Source organism: Erpetoichthys calabaricus, chromosome 2, assembly GCF_900747795.2.
Source record: "Erpetoichthys calabaricus chromosome 2, fErpCal1.3, whole genome shotgun sequence".
In the NCBI taxonomy this organism is placed as follows: Eukaryota; Metazoa; Chordata; class Cladistia; order Polypteriformes; family Polypteridae; genus Erpetoichthys; species Erpetoichthys calabaricus.
This window is the reverse complement of record NC_041395.2, coordinates 275,820,910-275,838,595: the sequence shown is the minus strand read 5'-3', so window position 1 is coordinate 275,838,595 and position 17,686 is coordinate 275,820,910. Positions and strand designations below refer to the sequence as shown.

At 36.9% G+C, this 17,686-nt stretch overlaps 1 protein-coding gene across 2 annotated transcripts in view; it reads right to left on the bottom strand.

Moving 5' to 3' along the window:
• comtd1 (catechol-O-methyltransferase domain containing 1) overlaps window positions 1-17,686 on the bottom strand; it is a 41,879-nt gene that overhangs the window by 11,977 nt on the left and 12,216 nt on the right. For both annotated transcript variants that reach the window (XM_028795556.2, XM_028795555.2), the window contains exons 2-4: window positions 13,755-13,888; window positions 7,930-8,035; window positions 7,565-7,683 (exon numbers count right to left, since the gene is read on the bottom strand). In XM_028795556.2, coding sequence (XP_028651389.1) covers window positions 7,565-7,683; window positions 7,930-8,035; window positions 13,755-13,888 — 359 coding nt within the window. The remainder of the gene's footprint in view (window positions 1-7,564; window positions 7,684-7,929; window positions 8,036-13,754; window positions 13,889-17,686) is intronic.

Here is a 17,686-nt window from a genome sequence, read left to right as displayed (position 1 = left end):
AGCATGAAAGCCGAAGCGAACTGTCCAAACTGAAAGAGATGATCGCTACACTGGCCACTGCCATGGTTACGGCCATGAATGAGCTTAAGAAAGATAACACGAACGGTGACCATTGAGCTCAAGAAGGATAACAAAGATAAGGAAACGCGTCTATTTAAACGTTTTGACGTGAACTTTAAAGGCATGTTGGAGAAATTAGTGGAACACATTGAAGAAACTAATTCCAAACTGAAAATGCTTGACGACCATATTAATGATGTTTCAGATCAGCTGGAAGACGTTAAGCAGGGACTCACGGCTCGAGTGGAAACAGCGGAACAACTGGCATCTAACGCCGATGAAAAAGCCACAGCTGCGAACTCGGAATGCAAAAAACTTGGAGACAGACTTGCAGCCCTGGAGGATGGGTGCAGAAGAAATAATATAAGAATTGAGGGTATACCTGAGAAACGAGAAAGCTCAAGCCCAGTGAAATTTGCAGTAGAATTACTGTCTAAAATAATTGGAGATGACTTTAAACTCGACATTGAGATAGCCACGGCTTATCGCACAAAGATACCAAGCGCCTTTAAACCTAGGTCTTTTATTGTCCGCTTCGAGCGACTACAATGTAAGCTTGATGTGATGGCACTTCTCAGACGCAAGCAAGAGATTATATTCGAAAATAATCTTATTCGTATTTTTCCCGACTTCTCGCCATCAACAGCTGCAAAACGCAGATCCTACATCAACATTAAAAAGTTGCTACGGAAAGCCGATATCAAATACAGCCTCTTGTATCCCGCCAAACTGAAAGTGGAAGTTCAAGATCAACATTATATTTTCTTAAGCAAAGAAGAAGCTGAAAAAGAACTAAAGAAGCGGTTTCCGACACTTTTTTGAAAGTTAATAAGGAGCCGTATTCTATCAAGGCACGGGAAGGTGCTCTCTGGATCCATGTTTAAAGAGACGTATTATAATTATACATCCCTTTTTTTTTTTTTCTTTATCTGGACTTTATATGTTTATGTTTTAATCAGAGTTATAGAGGTGAGTGTGAAAATGTGGAAGTAATTAAAGTAGGATTAGTTTTTTTATTTTTTTTTATTTTACTATACCTTAAAGTAGACTGTTTAACTTCATACCCTTGGTTTATTGCTTTTTCTACTATTTATACTATTACCATTATACTATTACAGTAGGAATTACCAGGTTTATCCTAGACTAGTTTTTAAAATCATTCCCAGGGTTGTTTTCTTTATTTATTTATTTTTTTCTTTTAATCTTAATATCTTAACTTAAAAGCACCGAAGATTATTTCAAGCTTAAATATTGTTAATGAGAACATCTTCGGCAGATAGTATTAAGAATTTAACTGCAAAAGATATCTCTGTTTTAATTCTGTAACGCTGCTGCAGGGTGGGGTTTGTTTTGTTTTGGACGTGCTCTGTCTCTTCGTATATCAGAGGACTGGAACATCGCGAAGTGGGATCTAGCCTCATGTGGGGAGGCAAAATGGGGGGGTGGGGGGATAAAGAGGGGAGAGAAGGAGAGCAGGTTATATCTAATCTATTCTTGTAATTCTTATAATTATAAATATCAATGCAACAATAGGCTAAAATGCAATAACTCATGGGGAATCTTGAAACTAAGATTAAAACTGCCATTTTACCAATTAAAACTATAAATGACATTAAAAACTCAGAATCAATGTCTCCATGATGGGACAGTTAACTTTGTGAGCTGGAATGTTAAAGGCCTGAATCACGAATTAAAGAGAAAGAAAGAATGCTCTCACCTAACAGGCTTAAACACTAAAATAGTATTTCTACAGGAGACCCACTTACTAACCAAGGATCAGTTCAGATTACAAAAAGACTGGACTGGCCAAATGTTCCATTCTAGCTTTATAAAGAAAACTAGAGGGGTGGGAATTCTCATACACAGAACAGTTCCATTTGTAGCATCAGATGTAGTTTCGGACCCTAAAGGGAGATATGTGATGGTCATGGGCAACTTATATAACAGTAAAATGATTCTGATAAATGTTTATGCACCCAATGTTGATAAGGAATTCATGCAAAATCTATTTGCATCCATTCCCAATATGAACACTCATAAAATTATAATGGCTGGGTACTTTAATTGTGTTTTAAATCCACTCTTAGATAGGACTCCTGTGACAGGGGGGACGACATCTAATACTGCAAAGATAATTACACAGTTTTTGAATGATCACAACTTATCAGACCCCTGGAGGTTTCTTAACCCAAACTCAAGAACATATTCGTTCTACTCACCAGCGCATTATAGCTACTCAAGAATTGATTATTTTTTTATAGATAATAATTTCCTGCCTACAATTAAATCATGCAAATATGACACAATTGTTATCTCTGACCATGCCCCTCTAGTCTTGGAGCTAAAATCAATAAGCCCCTCACACTCACCTCGCAGATGGCGTCTTTACCCTCTTTTATTGTCAGAGAACTGCACAGAATTTATATCCAAACAAATCAGCTTCTTCCTAGAGACAAACACGTCCACAGAGGTTTCTGCAGGAACACTCTGGGAAACTCTAAAGGCCTTCTTAAGAGGACAGATTATTTCATATCTTTCCCACAGAAATAAATTAGAAACCAAGAAAGTGTCAGAGCTAAGAAATGAAATTACTAGAATAGATGAAGAATAAGCCAGGCGTCCAAATGAAGTTCTCCACAGGAAAAGGCAGGCCCTACATACAGAACTTAACATCTTAACAACTAAAGAAACTGAACAACTTATTTATAAGTCTAGACAGCATTACTATGAACACGGAGAAAAAGCTAATAAGCTTTTAGCTCAACAAATTCATAAACAAGAAGTTCACAATGCAATACCAGTAATCACCAACAAGAATGGAGAAGAAATCATCGACCATAATAAAATAATGCACACATTTAGAGATTACTATAAGTCTTTATATTCCACTGAGCCCAAAGAAGACAACACACAATCTAATGCATTTCTGGATAATTCACAAATACCACAAATAGATGCTTTAAGTGCTGAGGAACTGGATAAACCTCTAACGCTAACAGAATTACTAGACGTTATAAAGTCACTACAAAGCAGGAAATCATCAGGCCCTGATGGTTACCCCGTAGAGTTTTATAAGAAATTCTCCACTCAGCTAGCTCCCCTCTTATTGGCAACATTTACAGAAGCTAGAGACAACCAAATACTACCTCAAACATTTCGACAAGCATTAATCACCGTCTTTCCTAAACAAAATAAGGACTTGTTACAATGTGCATCATATAGACCAATTTCACTCCTGAATAATGATGTTAAGATACTCTCAAAAATCCTAGCTAGAAGGATGGAGAAAAAGTGCTGCCCTCGGTAATATCACAAGATCAAACTGGATTTATTAAAGGCCAACACCTATCTTCAAATCTCCGACGCTTGTTTAATGTTATATATTCACCAGCAAAATCAAACACCCCAGAGATATTACTATCATTAGATGCAGAAAAGGCATTTGACATGATCGAATGGAATTACCTTTTCACTGCATTGGAGAAATTTGGGTTTGGCCCGAATATTTGTGCTTGGATCAAACTACTGTATACCAATCCAGAAGCTTCAGTTTGTATTAATAACATTTGCTCAGACTACTTTAAACTAGAACGTGGTACCAGACAAGGATGTCCCTTGTCGCCACTGTTGTTTGCAATCGCTATTGAACCACTGGCGGTTCACTGCCGAAATTCTTATCAGATAAAGGGGATTGTCAGAGAAGGACTGGAACAGAAAATTTCTCTATATGCAGATGATATGGTCTTATATATATATATCAGACCCAAAAAACACTGTCCCCGCTGCTTTAACAGCACTAACAGAATTTCAAAAGATATCTGGTCTTAGAATTAATCTGAATAAAAGTATACTCTTTCCAGTGAATTCACAAGCATATAATATTAGATTAGACACCCTACCTTTTACTATAGCAGATCAGTTTAAATACCTAGGGGTAAATATCACAAGTAAACATAAAGCTCTTTATCAACAAAATTTTGGCGTCTGTATGGAAAAAATTAAGCAAGACTTGCATAGATGGTCAACCCTTCATCTCACTCTAGCCGGAAGAATTAACATTGTTAAGATGAATATCCTTCCTAAACTTCTCTTTTTATTTCAAAACATTCCAATATATATCAATAAATCATTTTTTAAACAGTTAGATTCAATAATAACCTCATTCATTTGGAACTCAAAACACCCACGTATCCGAAGAGCGACCCTACAAAGACCTCAGGCAGAAGGTGGCATGGCTTTACCTAAGTTTCAGTTTTATTACTGGGCAGCAAACATACAAGCCATAAAAACCTGGACACAAATAAATGAACATACACAGGCTTGGTCCGCAATAGAAGTAAAATCCTGTAGTACTTCTTTAGATTCCCTGCTCTGCTCTCCAATAAATGAAAGTTATCGCAAATATACTAATAACCCAATTGTGCTTTATTCACTCAGAATATGGAACCAAATTAGGAAGCATTTTAAGATGGAAAATATTTTATCAGTGGCACCTCTGCAAGAGAACCACCTCTTTCAACCTTCGCAAGTATATCCAGTTTTTAATACCTGGAAAAGTTTCGGGATTAAAATGCTCAGAGATCTTTATATAGACAACATATTTACATCTTTTGAACAATTACGTTCAAAATTCAACCTCCCAGCTACACATTTCTTTTACGATCTTCAAAGTAGAAATTTTGTTAAACAGAAATTGCCCGATTTCCCCGACCTTGCACCCTCCACAATGCTGGAAAAAATACTGCTCAATTTCGAGGAAACAAACACTATTTCCGCAATATATAAAATCTTATTAGAGTCCCTACCTTTCAAAGATCCAAGAGGACATTGGGAAGAAGATCTCTTAATCAATATATCAGAAAAGGAGTGGAAGGTAGCAATGCAGAGAATTCACTCGAGTTCTATATGCGCAAAGCATAGAATTATTCAACTAAAAATCATATATCGAGCCCATCTGTCTCGCTTAAAACTGTCCAAAATGTTTCCAGGGCAGGATCCAACCTGCGAGCGCTGCAACCAAGCTCCTGCCTCACTGGGTCACATGTTTTGGGCCTGCACTAAACTAACATCATTTTGGACAAAAATTTTTAAGTGCCTCTCAGACAGCCTTGGTATCACAATCCCTCCTAACCCATTAACAGCTGTGTTCGGTGTTCTTCCAGATGGACTTGAATTGAAGGACAAGCAAACTGTGATTGCATTCACTACACTTTTGGCACGCAGACTTATTTTGTTAAATTGGAAGAATCCTAATTCTCCTCTTATAAGTCAGTGGGAAACCAATGTTTTATATTATTTGAAATTGGAAAAAATCAAATATTTTCAGTTAGAGGAACTGTACAACATTTTTTCAAAACATGGCAGGATTTAATCATTTTAGAATAAGAGAATTAACTATTATTGCATTTAACTCCCTTCTCCATCTCTTATTTACATAGATATTTACTTCTCCCTTTCTTTTGTTTAATGTTGCCTTATTAAAAAGCCTAAAGCAATTTTCCTTTAGCTAAGCTCTCCTTCTCAGGGGTGGGGTTTGATTAGTCTTCAAATTTGTTGGGTTATAAATTGATCTGTTTGTATGGAATGATTACAATGAAAATTAATAAAATAAAAATATAATAAAAAAAAAAAAAAAAAAAAAAAAAAAAAAAAAAAGAATCGCAAATGCAAGAATGGCAATCAGTTTCTATTCCCTCCGATATTTGGAGGAATAACAAATGATGGAGGGTGGGAGCGTCCTGGTAAAAAGTTTTCATTGAATTAAACACATATTTGTACTAAAATTAATCAAATTTATTAAAACAAAAATTGAATTTTAATTGTTACATCATTTAAGTCCAAAATGTCTTTTGAGTTGTTGCACTTATAAATACAAACAATATCAGAATGGAAAGGTTTAAATGAAGTAAATTGGAAACAAAACATTCATAAATGGTAAATCCAAAATAGTTAATCAGACTCTGGGAAGCCGCTGGGTTTGATTCTGGGGCGCTGAGGCGCATGCACTTCGGTGCGTCTGGCATCCGTGCATATATTAATAGGCGCCTTTGTTCATTGTTTTTATCCATACAGGCTCGGTTTTGTATTTCTAATTGTTGAGCTGTTTGTTTTTGGAGCCGTGACTCCTTTGCTTCTGAAGCGCGTTGTAGGTGCCTTCGTTCATTGTTTTTATCCATGCGGTCTCGTTTTTGTTTTTCTGTGGCTGTGTCATTAGGTTGAAGTTACCGTTATGTGATTCAAATATGCCACACTGACTGCTGGCACAGTGGATTAGAGCAAGTTTAGTTTCCAGGTTGTGTTTGGGTGCATCTATGCGGTCTCGTACAGGTTGTGTTGTTTGGGAGCCACCTACCGACTCTGGGAAGCCGCTGGGTTGGACTCTGGGGCACTGAGGCGCATGCGCCTCGGTGCGTCCTGCGTCCATGCATATATTAAACTATCATTTAGTAATCTAGATAATCGAGACCAGGAAGAGATTTGTTGGGTTTGTGAAATGTACACTTTTAGGCAAAGAAAAAAAAATGTAAGAGTTAAGCAAGGATGGAAGGAAGGTACTTGGAGAGTGTTGGATCTCTGTGGACCCTTTGGTATATTTGTTTAATGAAACACTCCATTATTGTATATTTGCTGGAGTGGTGTATTGATGTTCATGATTCTGGTTGATTCCTATACCCAGCATGATGATGCATATTAACAGTATATATTTTAATTTTATTAAATTTATTAAAAGCAAGTAAAATTTCATACAAGCAAGTCAAACTTGACAAAGCTACGTTTAAATCAATTAGAAACAATTTCAAATAGTATACAACATCAGTTACCCACTGACTTAAAAGAGGTGTGTTAGACTTATCTTGCTCAACTGGAAGAATCCTATGTGCCAATAGTAAAGTAAAGGCAATTACAGTTTGTTTGTCCATTTTAAGCCCATCTGGAAGTTCACCAAACACCGCTGTTAGTGGATTAGGAGGGATTGTGACACCAAGGCTGTCTGAAAGGCATTTAAAGATTTTGGTCCAAAATTATGTTAATTTGGTGGAGGCCCAAAACATGTGACCCAATGAGGCTGGAACTTGATTGCAATGTTCGCAGGTTGGATCTTGACCTGGAAACATTTTGGACAATTTTAAGCGAGAAAGATGTGCTCAATAAAAGATCAAATAATTGTATGCTTTGCGCATATGGAGCTCAAGCGAATTCTGTGCATGACTGCCTTCCACTCCTTTTCTGAAATGTTGAGTAAGAGATCCTTTTCTCACTGTACTCTGGGATCTTTAAAAGGAAGGGACTTTAAAATGTTTTTATATATTATAGAGATGCTGTCCGAGTCCTCAAGACTAATCAAGATTTCTTCCAGAATAGAAGTAGGTGAGAAGTGAAGAAAACTGGGCACATTCTGGTTGATACAAATATGTATCATCATGCTGGATATTTTATGTGATTTGTTAGTTTAGCCAATTTAGATACGGATGAACTGTTCAAATGGTTACGCTAAAAATCTTACCTCTTTCCATATAGGTTTTCCTATATTGGCATATTCTTCATTAACATCACAAGCAACTACCTTCCCATCATCTGGTAACAAAAGTGCCATATTCAGAGTATTATATCCAGTATAGACTCCTGAAATGTAAGGTACCATATTGAAAATTTATTAGAAGAGGTGTACAACAAAGCATACAGGCGAGGAAGAGTATCATCTGTGCTGGAAAACAAGTCATTAAAAGAAATGGGGAAACTACATTCATATATTGTGGTCCAACAAAACCAGTATCTAAGGATGGATGTATATACAGTAACTTTATAATTATTAATGCAACTTTCTGCTGGGAACTGAAGTCCTATGTAGGCTTACAAACACATCATTACCAACTTCAAGTGCTTTCTTTGTCTTGATAAGTTTTGCAAGGTTGGCCATCAACTGAGCTTGTTCACATGCTACCATCATGAAGTGGTAAGGGTGCTCTACAGTCTTCTGCAAAAAAAAAAAAAAAAAAAAAAAATAACTGAAGCCTTATAAGAGAATAGAAGCTGGTTAGGTGTTTTTTTTTTTTTTTTTTTTTATATAAAAACAGCAATCATAAATTTGAGGAAGATGACAGAGTGGTTATTCAAAGAGATTCTTATTGCAGTATTGGCACAGGAGGCAGCACAGTGCTCACCAATCTGAGATGCTGGGTTTGAGGCCTGGCTTAGTCACTGTTGGTATGGAGTATGCACATTCTCCCTGTGCTCAAGTTTTTATTTTGAGTTTTTCAGCATTCCTCCAAGCAACAAATATAAGAATGTTAGCCGAGGTGAGAAGTAAGTGTAAGTGAAACTAAGATATCCTATCCAAAGTGCCCTGTTGGCCCTTTAAAGGATAAATTCTGTATTTTTCAGGTCAAAGTTGCTTCTTCACAAACATGGCATTTACTATTCATGCATTTGTCATGTGAAATTGTTTTCTAAAGTTACGCGTTTTCTATAAATTTAAAAAAATACCTTGCCCTTCTTGGCATTTATGGGGCACCATAAAAAAAAAAAAAAAGCATAAAAGCTTACTGAATATATCAACTTTGAAGCAGCAAAAGTTTCAATATAAAGTAAACATGCCTTCCATGTTTCTAAAGCATGTTTATGACAACAAAGGGATCTGGAAATAATCATTTTATCATATATTCCTGGTACTACTTTCTTGAAGTAAGGATGCTTTTTCTATTTGCTTGTGTGGTGGTAGTGACTTAGCAGGAGGAGTTTAACATGCTGCTATTATGCACCTAAAATCTGGTATAGCCTACCAATAGGAATTCGCCAGGCTAATACAGTGGAGCACTTCAAAAAAACTGCTGAAAACACATTATTTTAACATGGCCTTCTCATAATTTCACTGTAATTTAATCCTGATACTCTGTATATCCAATTCATTATAATAACTATCCATGGTAGTTCTAAAATCTGTACTAACCCCTATTCTCTCTTCCGTTTCTTTTTCTGGTGTCGATCTACTCAAAGCACCATGATGTTCCAACAGTTAAGAATTAAAAGCCAGAAGTCTGCATGTCCATCATCATCAAGTCCTTCCGTGAGAACCCTAGACACAAGAGGACTATTTCATTTATGTTAGGTAGAATGCCCAGAGGGGACTGGGCGGTCTCGTGGCCTGGAACCCCTGCAGATTTTATTTTTTTCTCCAGCCGTCTGGAGTTTTTTTTTTGTTTTTTCTGTCCCCCCTGGCCATCGGACCTTACTCTTTTTTTTTTTTTATGTGAACTAATATTGTCTTATTTCAATTTCTTATGTTGTTATATATATATTTTTTTTATTTACTGTTCTTCATTATGTTAAGCACTTTGAGCTACTTTTTTGTATGAAAATGTGCTATACAAATAAATATTACTATTATTTATACATAATAACATAAATACGTAACTAAATCACCACAATACCAAGCACATGATTTGATCTTTCGAGAGGAAACCACAATCCCGGGGATGAAAGGTTCTTGCAGAGGAAGAAAAGTACTGAGGTTGCGCACATAGCTGCTCTTCTTTAAAAATGACTGAATCTCATAATATTGGCATTTTTTTCTGTTTGAAAACGACACGGATAGGCTTTTATACAATGCGTGTGTAATCTCAAGACACGAATCATTGTTCTATCAAACTTTCTTAGCTTTAAAAATGAACATATTCCTACATTTTTAAGCTTTTATTTTCTGATGGTGCTTCGTGCCCCATGGCTTCCATTATAAAATGCCAGGGCGGGCTATACGTTTTTAAAAAATTATTGAAACCACTTAATTAACTTCTGAACACAATTTCACATGGCAAATGTATATACAGTACATCATGTTTGTTAAGAAATGACTGAGTTGAAAAATAGCAAACTTATCCTATAAGACTTAGAAAAGATTCAGAAAAGGAACAAAAGGAAGGACAAATTTTGAGGCTGCTTAATTTAAAGTTATCTGTGTCACTGAATGGGTGTCTCAGACAAACAGAATGCTGTTGTGTCATTTCCATATGAGTGAACATAATAGGGATGCACCGATACCACTTTTTTTGGAAAACGAGTACGAGTACTTGCATTTCAGTACTCGCCGATACAGAGTACTTGCCGATACCGAGTACTTAATAAAAACATGATTTAAATTTACAGGTAACAGCTTTAGTCATATAATTTAACAAAAAAAAAACAAGAAACTCTCGTCTATCCACTGGGAGGTTAGGCTAATTAGCGACACGGAGCTAACACTGCTTGTCCAAATATCCATGGTGAAACTAAACGCAGAGGAGGCTTGCACTAGGCTGTGGATATGTTTTTTCACAGAGTCGTGTAGTTTAGGCAGCTCCGTGTCAGTCATGTAGCGGCGGCTTGGGATATCATATCTGGGCTCCAGAACATGGAGGAGACGCAGGAATCCCACATTTTCTACCTCCGAGAGTGGCTGGTCACTCAATGCAATGTACTCGATAATTGCCTGTGTTATTTTCACAGCACGTGGATTGTCTCTGGACATTTTCTCTCGTCTTGCAAGAGTTTGCTGCAGCGTGGGTTGTGTTGGTTTAGAAGCGTGGGTAAACTCTTTGTACTCGTTATGTTGGGATTTTAAGTGCTTGATTAAATTACTTGTGTTAAATGCACTACCTTTTGAGCCTCCTCTGGACAATTTCGCTGAGCACAATTTGCAGTCTGCCTTTGTTTTGTCGTCTTCATTCACTTTGAAATAGTTCCACACGGCTGACATGTCTCGCCTCACCTTGCCTTCTCCCCGCTCTGAGCTGCAGCCGGGGCCTGGGGGCGGGCACTCGGCGCCTGTGATTAACTCCTTACACGCCGCTCAAACATAGACATTTCTCAGACCGTGGTATCGGTCCCCGGTATCGGGGGACTTTTAACGAGTACTTTAGAAAATGTGGTATCGAGGCCGATACCAGATACCCGTTTCGGTATCGGTGCATCCCTAGAACATAAGGAAGAAAATGCTTTAATAATTAAAAACATTTCAAAAATGTTGGACAGCAAACTTGAAATATCAAAAAGTAACATTCATATAAAATGTGAATAAACTATTGGGAATAAACTAATTTTCAAACTCGCTAAATAATGGTAGAATATGCAGACAAACAGCATGTGCAACTAAAATAGCAGGCCAAATAAAAAGAAGAAATAGTTGTAATGACAATTAGTACACATTGTGGATCTCCATGGACAGAGCCGAGAACCCTGGTACTAGAAGCTTCACTTTGACAAGAAATGTGGTGTAACTTTAAACAGTTTACAAAAATATGTACAAAATGTTAAACTAGGCTCGGCATATACTTTGGGATATGGCGCCATCTGCTGTACAAATACTGAAATTGTGGGGAAAACCAGTGAAAAATGGGGTGTCTGTAGTCTGTTTTCTAATTTCGATAAAACAGATTTAATTATTTTATAAAAAGTTTTAAAAACTTGTTTCTATTATTTTACAGACATTACCACTGATTTATATCTTTTGATGGATTATTTTTAGATGGAAAGGTATCTACATAAAACAATTCTCTTTTTATACCTTGTTTGCTCTTTAGTTGTTAATCCTTCTATTCATTAATGCATTTACAGAGCCCACTTATGCTACTTCAGAATCATGAGGTGCTAAAGCCTATCCACACAATGTTGGGCACAACACAGAAGTCAGGACCCTAGCCCACCTCAGGGCACATGGCAGATTTATACTTGCTAATAAGGTTGACCTGCACTTGTCTGGGATATTTCCACAGAACCACATGTAAAATGTCTAAAATTGACACAGATGGTTAGCTGGCCAGGAAATGAGGCAAGGAGTGTTTGTACTTAAATTTATTTCTAAAAATAAATTCAGAAATTAAACATATTTTGAGTCTAACTTTTCAAAATGTTCTTGTCAGCCGTTTAAAACAACTAAAGCTTAAAACAAGTAATTTCAAATGAGATGTGCATTCTCTGACTTGGAAAGAAGCAGTAAAATTCATCTTGCATTATCCTTTTCATTCTGATCACAATCCCAGAACCTGTGCACAGGGGCACATACAGTATACGTGACTGCTTGCTGCATTAACAGTTTACTGTCTCATTTCTATTTATTTATTTATTTTTTTAAACAGAACTAAATTTTTCTTGGTGTCCCATTAGTTAGTGAGCGATCTTACATCTACAACTGTTTAAATTCTAGCCAAATCACGGTTTGTGTGGAGTCTGCATGTCTCCCATGTGTTGTACCTTAGGTTTTGCACACACATCACAAAGACTTGTGTGTTAACATTGTTGGATGACAGGGATGACATACATGAGAATATCCTTTCATGGACTGGCCCCTCCATTTAGGAGTAGTTCATGCATTGTGCCCAGTAATGCTAGGACACATTCTGTCACTCTATTACTGTATAGATGGATTAGGAGAGTTTGAAAAATTAATGAGTGGATAAATTACATTTTTATGTAATCTGACCTAGCTGTTAAAATTTTGGAAGCTCTGAAAACTGCAGTTATAATCCAAGCCATTGACTAAATCATTTCACTTGCCCAAACTCCAAATGACCATCTCTGAAAAAATACCATGAATGTAACATGTTATATGATTGTGTTATACACAAAAGTGATATATAAAATGAGTAATTACTCAGACACATTCTGAAGTGTATGCATTAATTAATAACAATGCGAAGAATCTCATTTCTGTCATCACAGAGTACTTGAATTTAAGCCAAGTAAACAAAAGAGGATTTGCTTTTTTTCTGCTTTCTGAGACAGACATTTGCCCTTCCAGAGTTTTACAGAATCCAAGTATCACCATACGAGTGAGAAGGACTGCATGCAAGTGAGTGCCTGGTGACAGACAGGTGACCCATCCAGACTGTTTGCTCAGTGTCTGATGCTACTGGAGTAAGCTTGTGCACCTGTGACCATGAACCGGATTAAGCAGATTTGATAATAGATGAATTGATATTAGCATTGGTCAAACAGGGTTTGCGCTGCTCATCTTATCAAAAAATCCAAAATGGAAATAACAAGAATGCCCATCATCAAGCCTTACCAGTCATGCAGTTGCCAATTTGCACAACTCAATTATTTCCCAACCAAAATTCAAGACTTTATAGTAAAGACTTTGCATGGGCCTAGTCTAATTAAAATTTGGTTAAACCATAAATGTATAAAGAGAAATTAGGGCAATGGACTTTACTTCTGAAATCATCTTGTTCAAAAACATGGTCTCAATTTGGGTCTCCATCTGTATAAGCACCTTGACAACACACTTGAGGCAGTTATTTTTTAAAAAGTAGTTATTAAAAATGTACCAAATTGTCAAGGGATTACTTTACTCAATACTTTCTGGAAAAAGTAATCATATGACTAATTATTTTTATGTTACACTCTAAACACATGCAAATATGTAGCACTTAAAAAGTATAAGGAAGACAGCAATGTAATGCAAGTAATGAAATTCTACTTAAATCAGTAATTGGAATGTGATTACTAGAGTTAAACTGTAGCATGTTATACTACTTTAATACTGAGAAACGTAGTTAATTATATTACAGTATTACTTTGTATTCCTAAATGTGATTGACATTTTAAGATCAAATCCTACAACAGCAATGTAATTTGTTCAGTTGGCTTTAGAATACTGGACTGCAATCTGAACAGCTAGTAAACAATGAGAAAATCAGCAATAAAGAATTAATTTTACTAACCAAGCGAATTTTCTTCAATGAAGGGTGCTCCCTCAAAGAGTTCTCCAGCATATATTGTAACAAGACATTGTTAGATCCCAGGACTGTGTTCTTGGCACCCTGGAAACCTGTGTGAGATGAAGACTGCCTTGACCCTATCAAATATAAAATAAACATATTTATTATATTCGGCCAAAAACAAGTAAAGCTGTGGTTTAAATCTGAAGATGAAATCCAAAAGCAGGAATAATGGATCTGAACAATGACTAAAACCAGATTATGACGCGAATTAAAAATTTGAGAAAAACATTTAAAGGAAAATGAAGTAATGGAAAAAAGAAAAATCACCTCTATGGAAATTACCGACTATCATGATATTCTCCAGCTCCCTGCTGAACCAAATGAGCTACGAAATAAAATGGACAAAACTGAGGCACACTCTGGTTGCCACCACTAAATCTATGGAGAAACTCTTGAGTTATAAATTTGAATAGTTCATCCTTGACAAAAAAATACTTTAAATGTGATGCCAGGGTGCAGGAACAATAACACAGTGGACACACTTTGAAAGTTTTTCATTGGAAAAATCAATAATAACACACTGACACAAGGGGTTCAGTTTCCAGTTCAGATCATTAAAACTGTCACTCTGAAAGGCTAACAATCTGAGGCAAATGGCTTCAGACTTGGCTTTAGGCTTGTTGTTTTCACATTTTGTGCTGTGAGCTAAATGAGACTGAAGAATGAAATGGTGCCCAGATATGTGTGGCTCTTATTGAGAATTTAGATTAAGGATCAATGTGCCTTATTATTAGTTTTAGAGATATTACCTATTAAAAGCTTATGCTTGTAGGCCACCATTTATTACCATTAGGGTCGCCGGTTGTGCAGCCTGCCTGTCCTTTCAATTGTTGTATTTTACACTTTGGCGAGTCAAGGACATTCGTGTTCTCGGAGGAAACTGAGCAAGCACAGTTTTGTTTTGAGAACACTGCCAAGAATTCCAACTAACAGAAGACTAAACAGCTTCCACAAGCATTTCATTTGAAGAAAACAAAGCAAGCTTTCACGTTAGCACTTATACATATAAACATTTAAATTTACATATTAAGGCTTATCAATACCTTGGACAATCAAGTTAAAGCAAAACACATTGTACTAGCTAGCTTGAGCTATATAAGAGTTTAAGAGTTGATTATTAAAGGCTTGTGTTTTTCCCTCTTTTGAGCAGATGCCTTTTAGCTCAAGGCTGCCTGCTTCCATTCCCAGCAGCTTGGACACTGTGCTGACAACTCAGTAAGTAATTATTAATTGAGCAGTCCAGTTTTCACATGTGGGCCCCCCTGATTCCAACTTAATGGAGAGAACTGATTAACTAAAAGGCCACCAATTAACAGCCTGGGATTAGGAATGTGAGAATTAAGGTAGGAGTGGTTGGATGATGGCCACCTCCAGGTGGCAAGTATGTCTTTCGAACTAAAGGGATTAGTAAGAGCCAATCTTAGAAAGTTAAAGTTTTGAGTTAGTCATATTAATGTTTGCTTAATTTGAATAGAATATAAATTTCTTCCATAGTCATAGACAATGATATGGTCTTTTCCCCCTATAAGTTAGTAAGAGATAGAACCTTCTTGCTATAACTGAAAAACAGTGTGGTATTAAATTCTGTTGTGTTTTGTACAGGTCCCAGTAAACAGGGACTTGAAAGACCCATTTTCAAGTTAGAAATGGGATAAGCATACAGTTTTCTGACCGTTTTGAAATGGTTCAGAAATTATAAGTGGTTAGTTACGATTTAATATGTAACAAGATTAAGCTTAGAACTAAACTTTTCTTATTATAAATTTTTCCCTTTATTTTGTTATTTTAATTTTCTTTTTGTGTGAACGGTTTTACTTTAAAAGTTAACACATAAAAACGAGGATATTTTGTCTGTGGAATCATTTCTGCGCGTCAGGCCTTTGTTGAATCCCATTTTTTGAGTTAGAGCTGCTGAACTTTGGAAACTTTGGGAAAACGCAGCTACAGGACTGTTATGAGAAAGTCTACAAGACCAAATAATTGTTATAGGAAAAGGTATGGAGCAAGGTCATTGTCATGAAAAAAACATGTAAAGCAGAGAAAATGTGTGTGGGGGGGATTGTTTTCATGGTAAGAATTGTAATAAATAGGAGGCACGCCAAAGCAAGGGGCTCACTTCATTGAACTGAAACAGGCTTTAAGTGTTCTGTGCTGTGCAAGTCTATGATGACGGTCTATCTGGTGACTCTGCGTGTATTTTTTGAAGTGTTCTCCACAACACTCTCTAGATTCCTTCACCTTTGTGCTTTTAGAGTTGCTCTTTTGTAAATGCAGTCAAAGGGTTGTGAATGACAACGGATTGTTTTATTTGATACTTCACACAACACATACAGTACTGTGCAAAAATTTTAGGCAGGTGTGAAAAAAATGCTGTAAACAAAGAATACTTTCAGAAATATAAATAATGATTGTTTATTATCAGTTTACAAAATGCAAAGTGAGCAAACAAAAGAAAAATCTAAATCAAATCATTATTTGCTGTTACTACCTTTTGCCTTCAAACCAGCATCAATTCTTATAGGTACACTTGCACAAAGTCAGGGATTTTGTAGGATTATAGTCAGGTGTATGATCAACCAATTACACCAAACAGGTGCTAATGATCATCAATGTCACATGTAGGTTGTAACACAGTCATTAACTGAAACAGAAACAGCTGTGTAGGAGTATAAAAACACTGGGTCAGGAACAGCCAAACTCTGCTACCAAGGTGAGGTTGTGGAAGACAGTTTCATGTCATGGCAAGATTGAGCACAGCAACAAGACACAAGGTAGTTCTACTGCATCAGCAAGGTCTCTCCCAGACAAAGATTTCAAAGCAGACTGGGATTTCAAGATGTGCTGTTCAAGCTCTTTTGAAGAAGCACAAAGAAACGGGCAACGTTGAGGATCATAGATGCAGTGGTCGGCCAAGGAAACAGTGCAGCAGATGAAAGACACATCAAGCTTATTACCCTTCGAAATCGGAAGATGTCCAGCAGTGCCATCAGCTCAGAACTGGCAGAAACCAGTGGGACCCAGGTACTGTCCGGAGAAGTCTGGCCAGAAGTGGTCTTCATTGAAGAGTTGCAGCCAAAGCGCCATACCTCTGACGTGGAAACAAGGCCAAGTGACTCAAGTATGCATGAAAACATAGGAACTGGGGTGCAGAAAAATGGCAGCAGGTACTCTGGACTGATGAGTCAAAATTTGAAATATTTGGCTGTAGCAGAAGGCAGTTTGTTCGTCGAAGGGCTGGAGAGCGGTACAATAATGAGTGTCTGCAGGCAACAGTGAAGCATGGTGGAGGTTCCTTGAACGTTTGGGGCTGCATTTCTGCAAATGGAGTTGGGAGATTTGGTCAGGATTAATGGTGTTCTCAATACTGAGAAATACAGGCAGATACTTATCCATCATGCAATACCATCTGGGAGGCGTAAGATTGGCCCCAAATGTATTCTGCAGCAGGACAACGACCCCAAACATACAGCCAAAGTCATTAAGAACTATCTTCAGCATAAAGAAAAACAAGAAGTACTGGAAGTGATGGTATGGCCCCCACAGAGCCCTGATCTCAACATCATCGGGTGTGTTTGGGATTACATAAAGAGACAGAAGGATGTGAGGAAGCCTACATCCACAGAAGATCTGTGGTTAGTTCTCCAAGATGTTTGGAACAACCTACCAGCCGAGTTCCTTCAAAAACTGTGTGCAAGTGTACCTAGAAGAATTGATGCTGTTTGGAAGGCAAAGGGTGGTCACACCAAATATTGATTTGATTTAGATTTCGGTTTTGTTCATTCACTGCATTTTGTTGATTGATGAAAATAAATGATTAACACTTCCATTTTTGAAAGCATTCTTTGTTTACAGCATTTTTTCACACCTGCCTA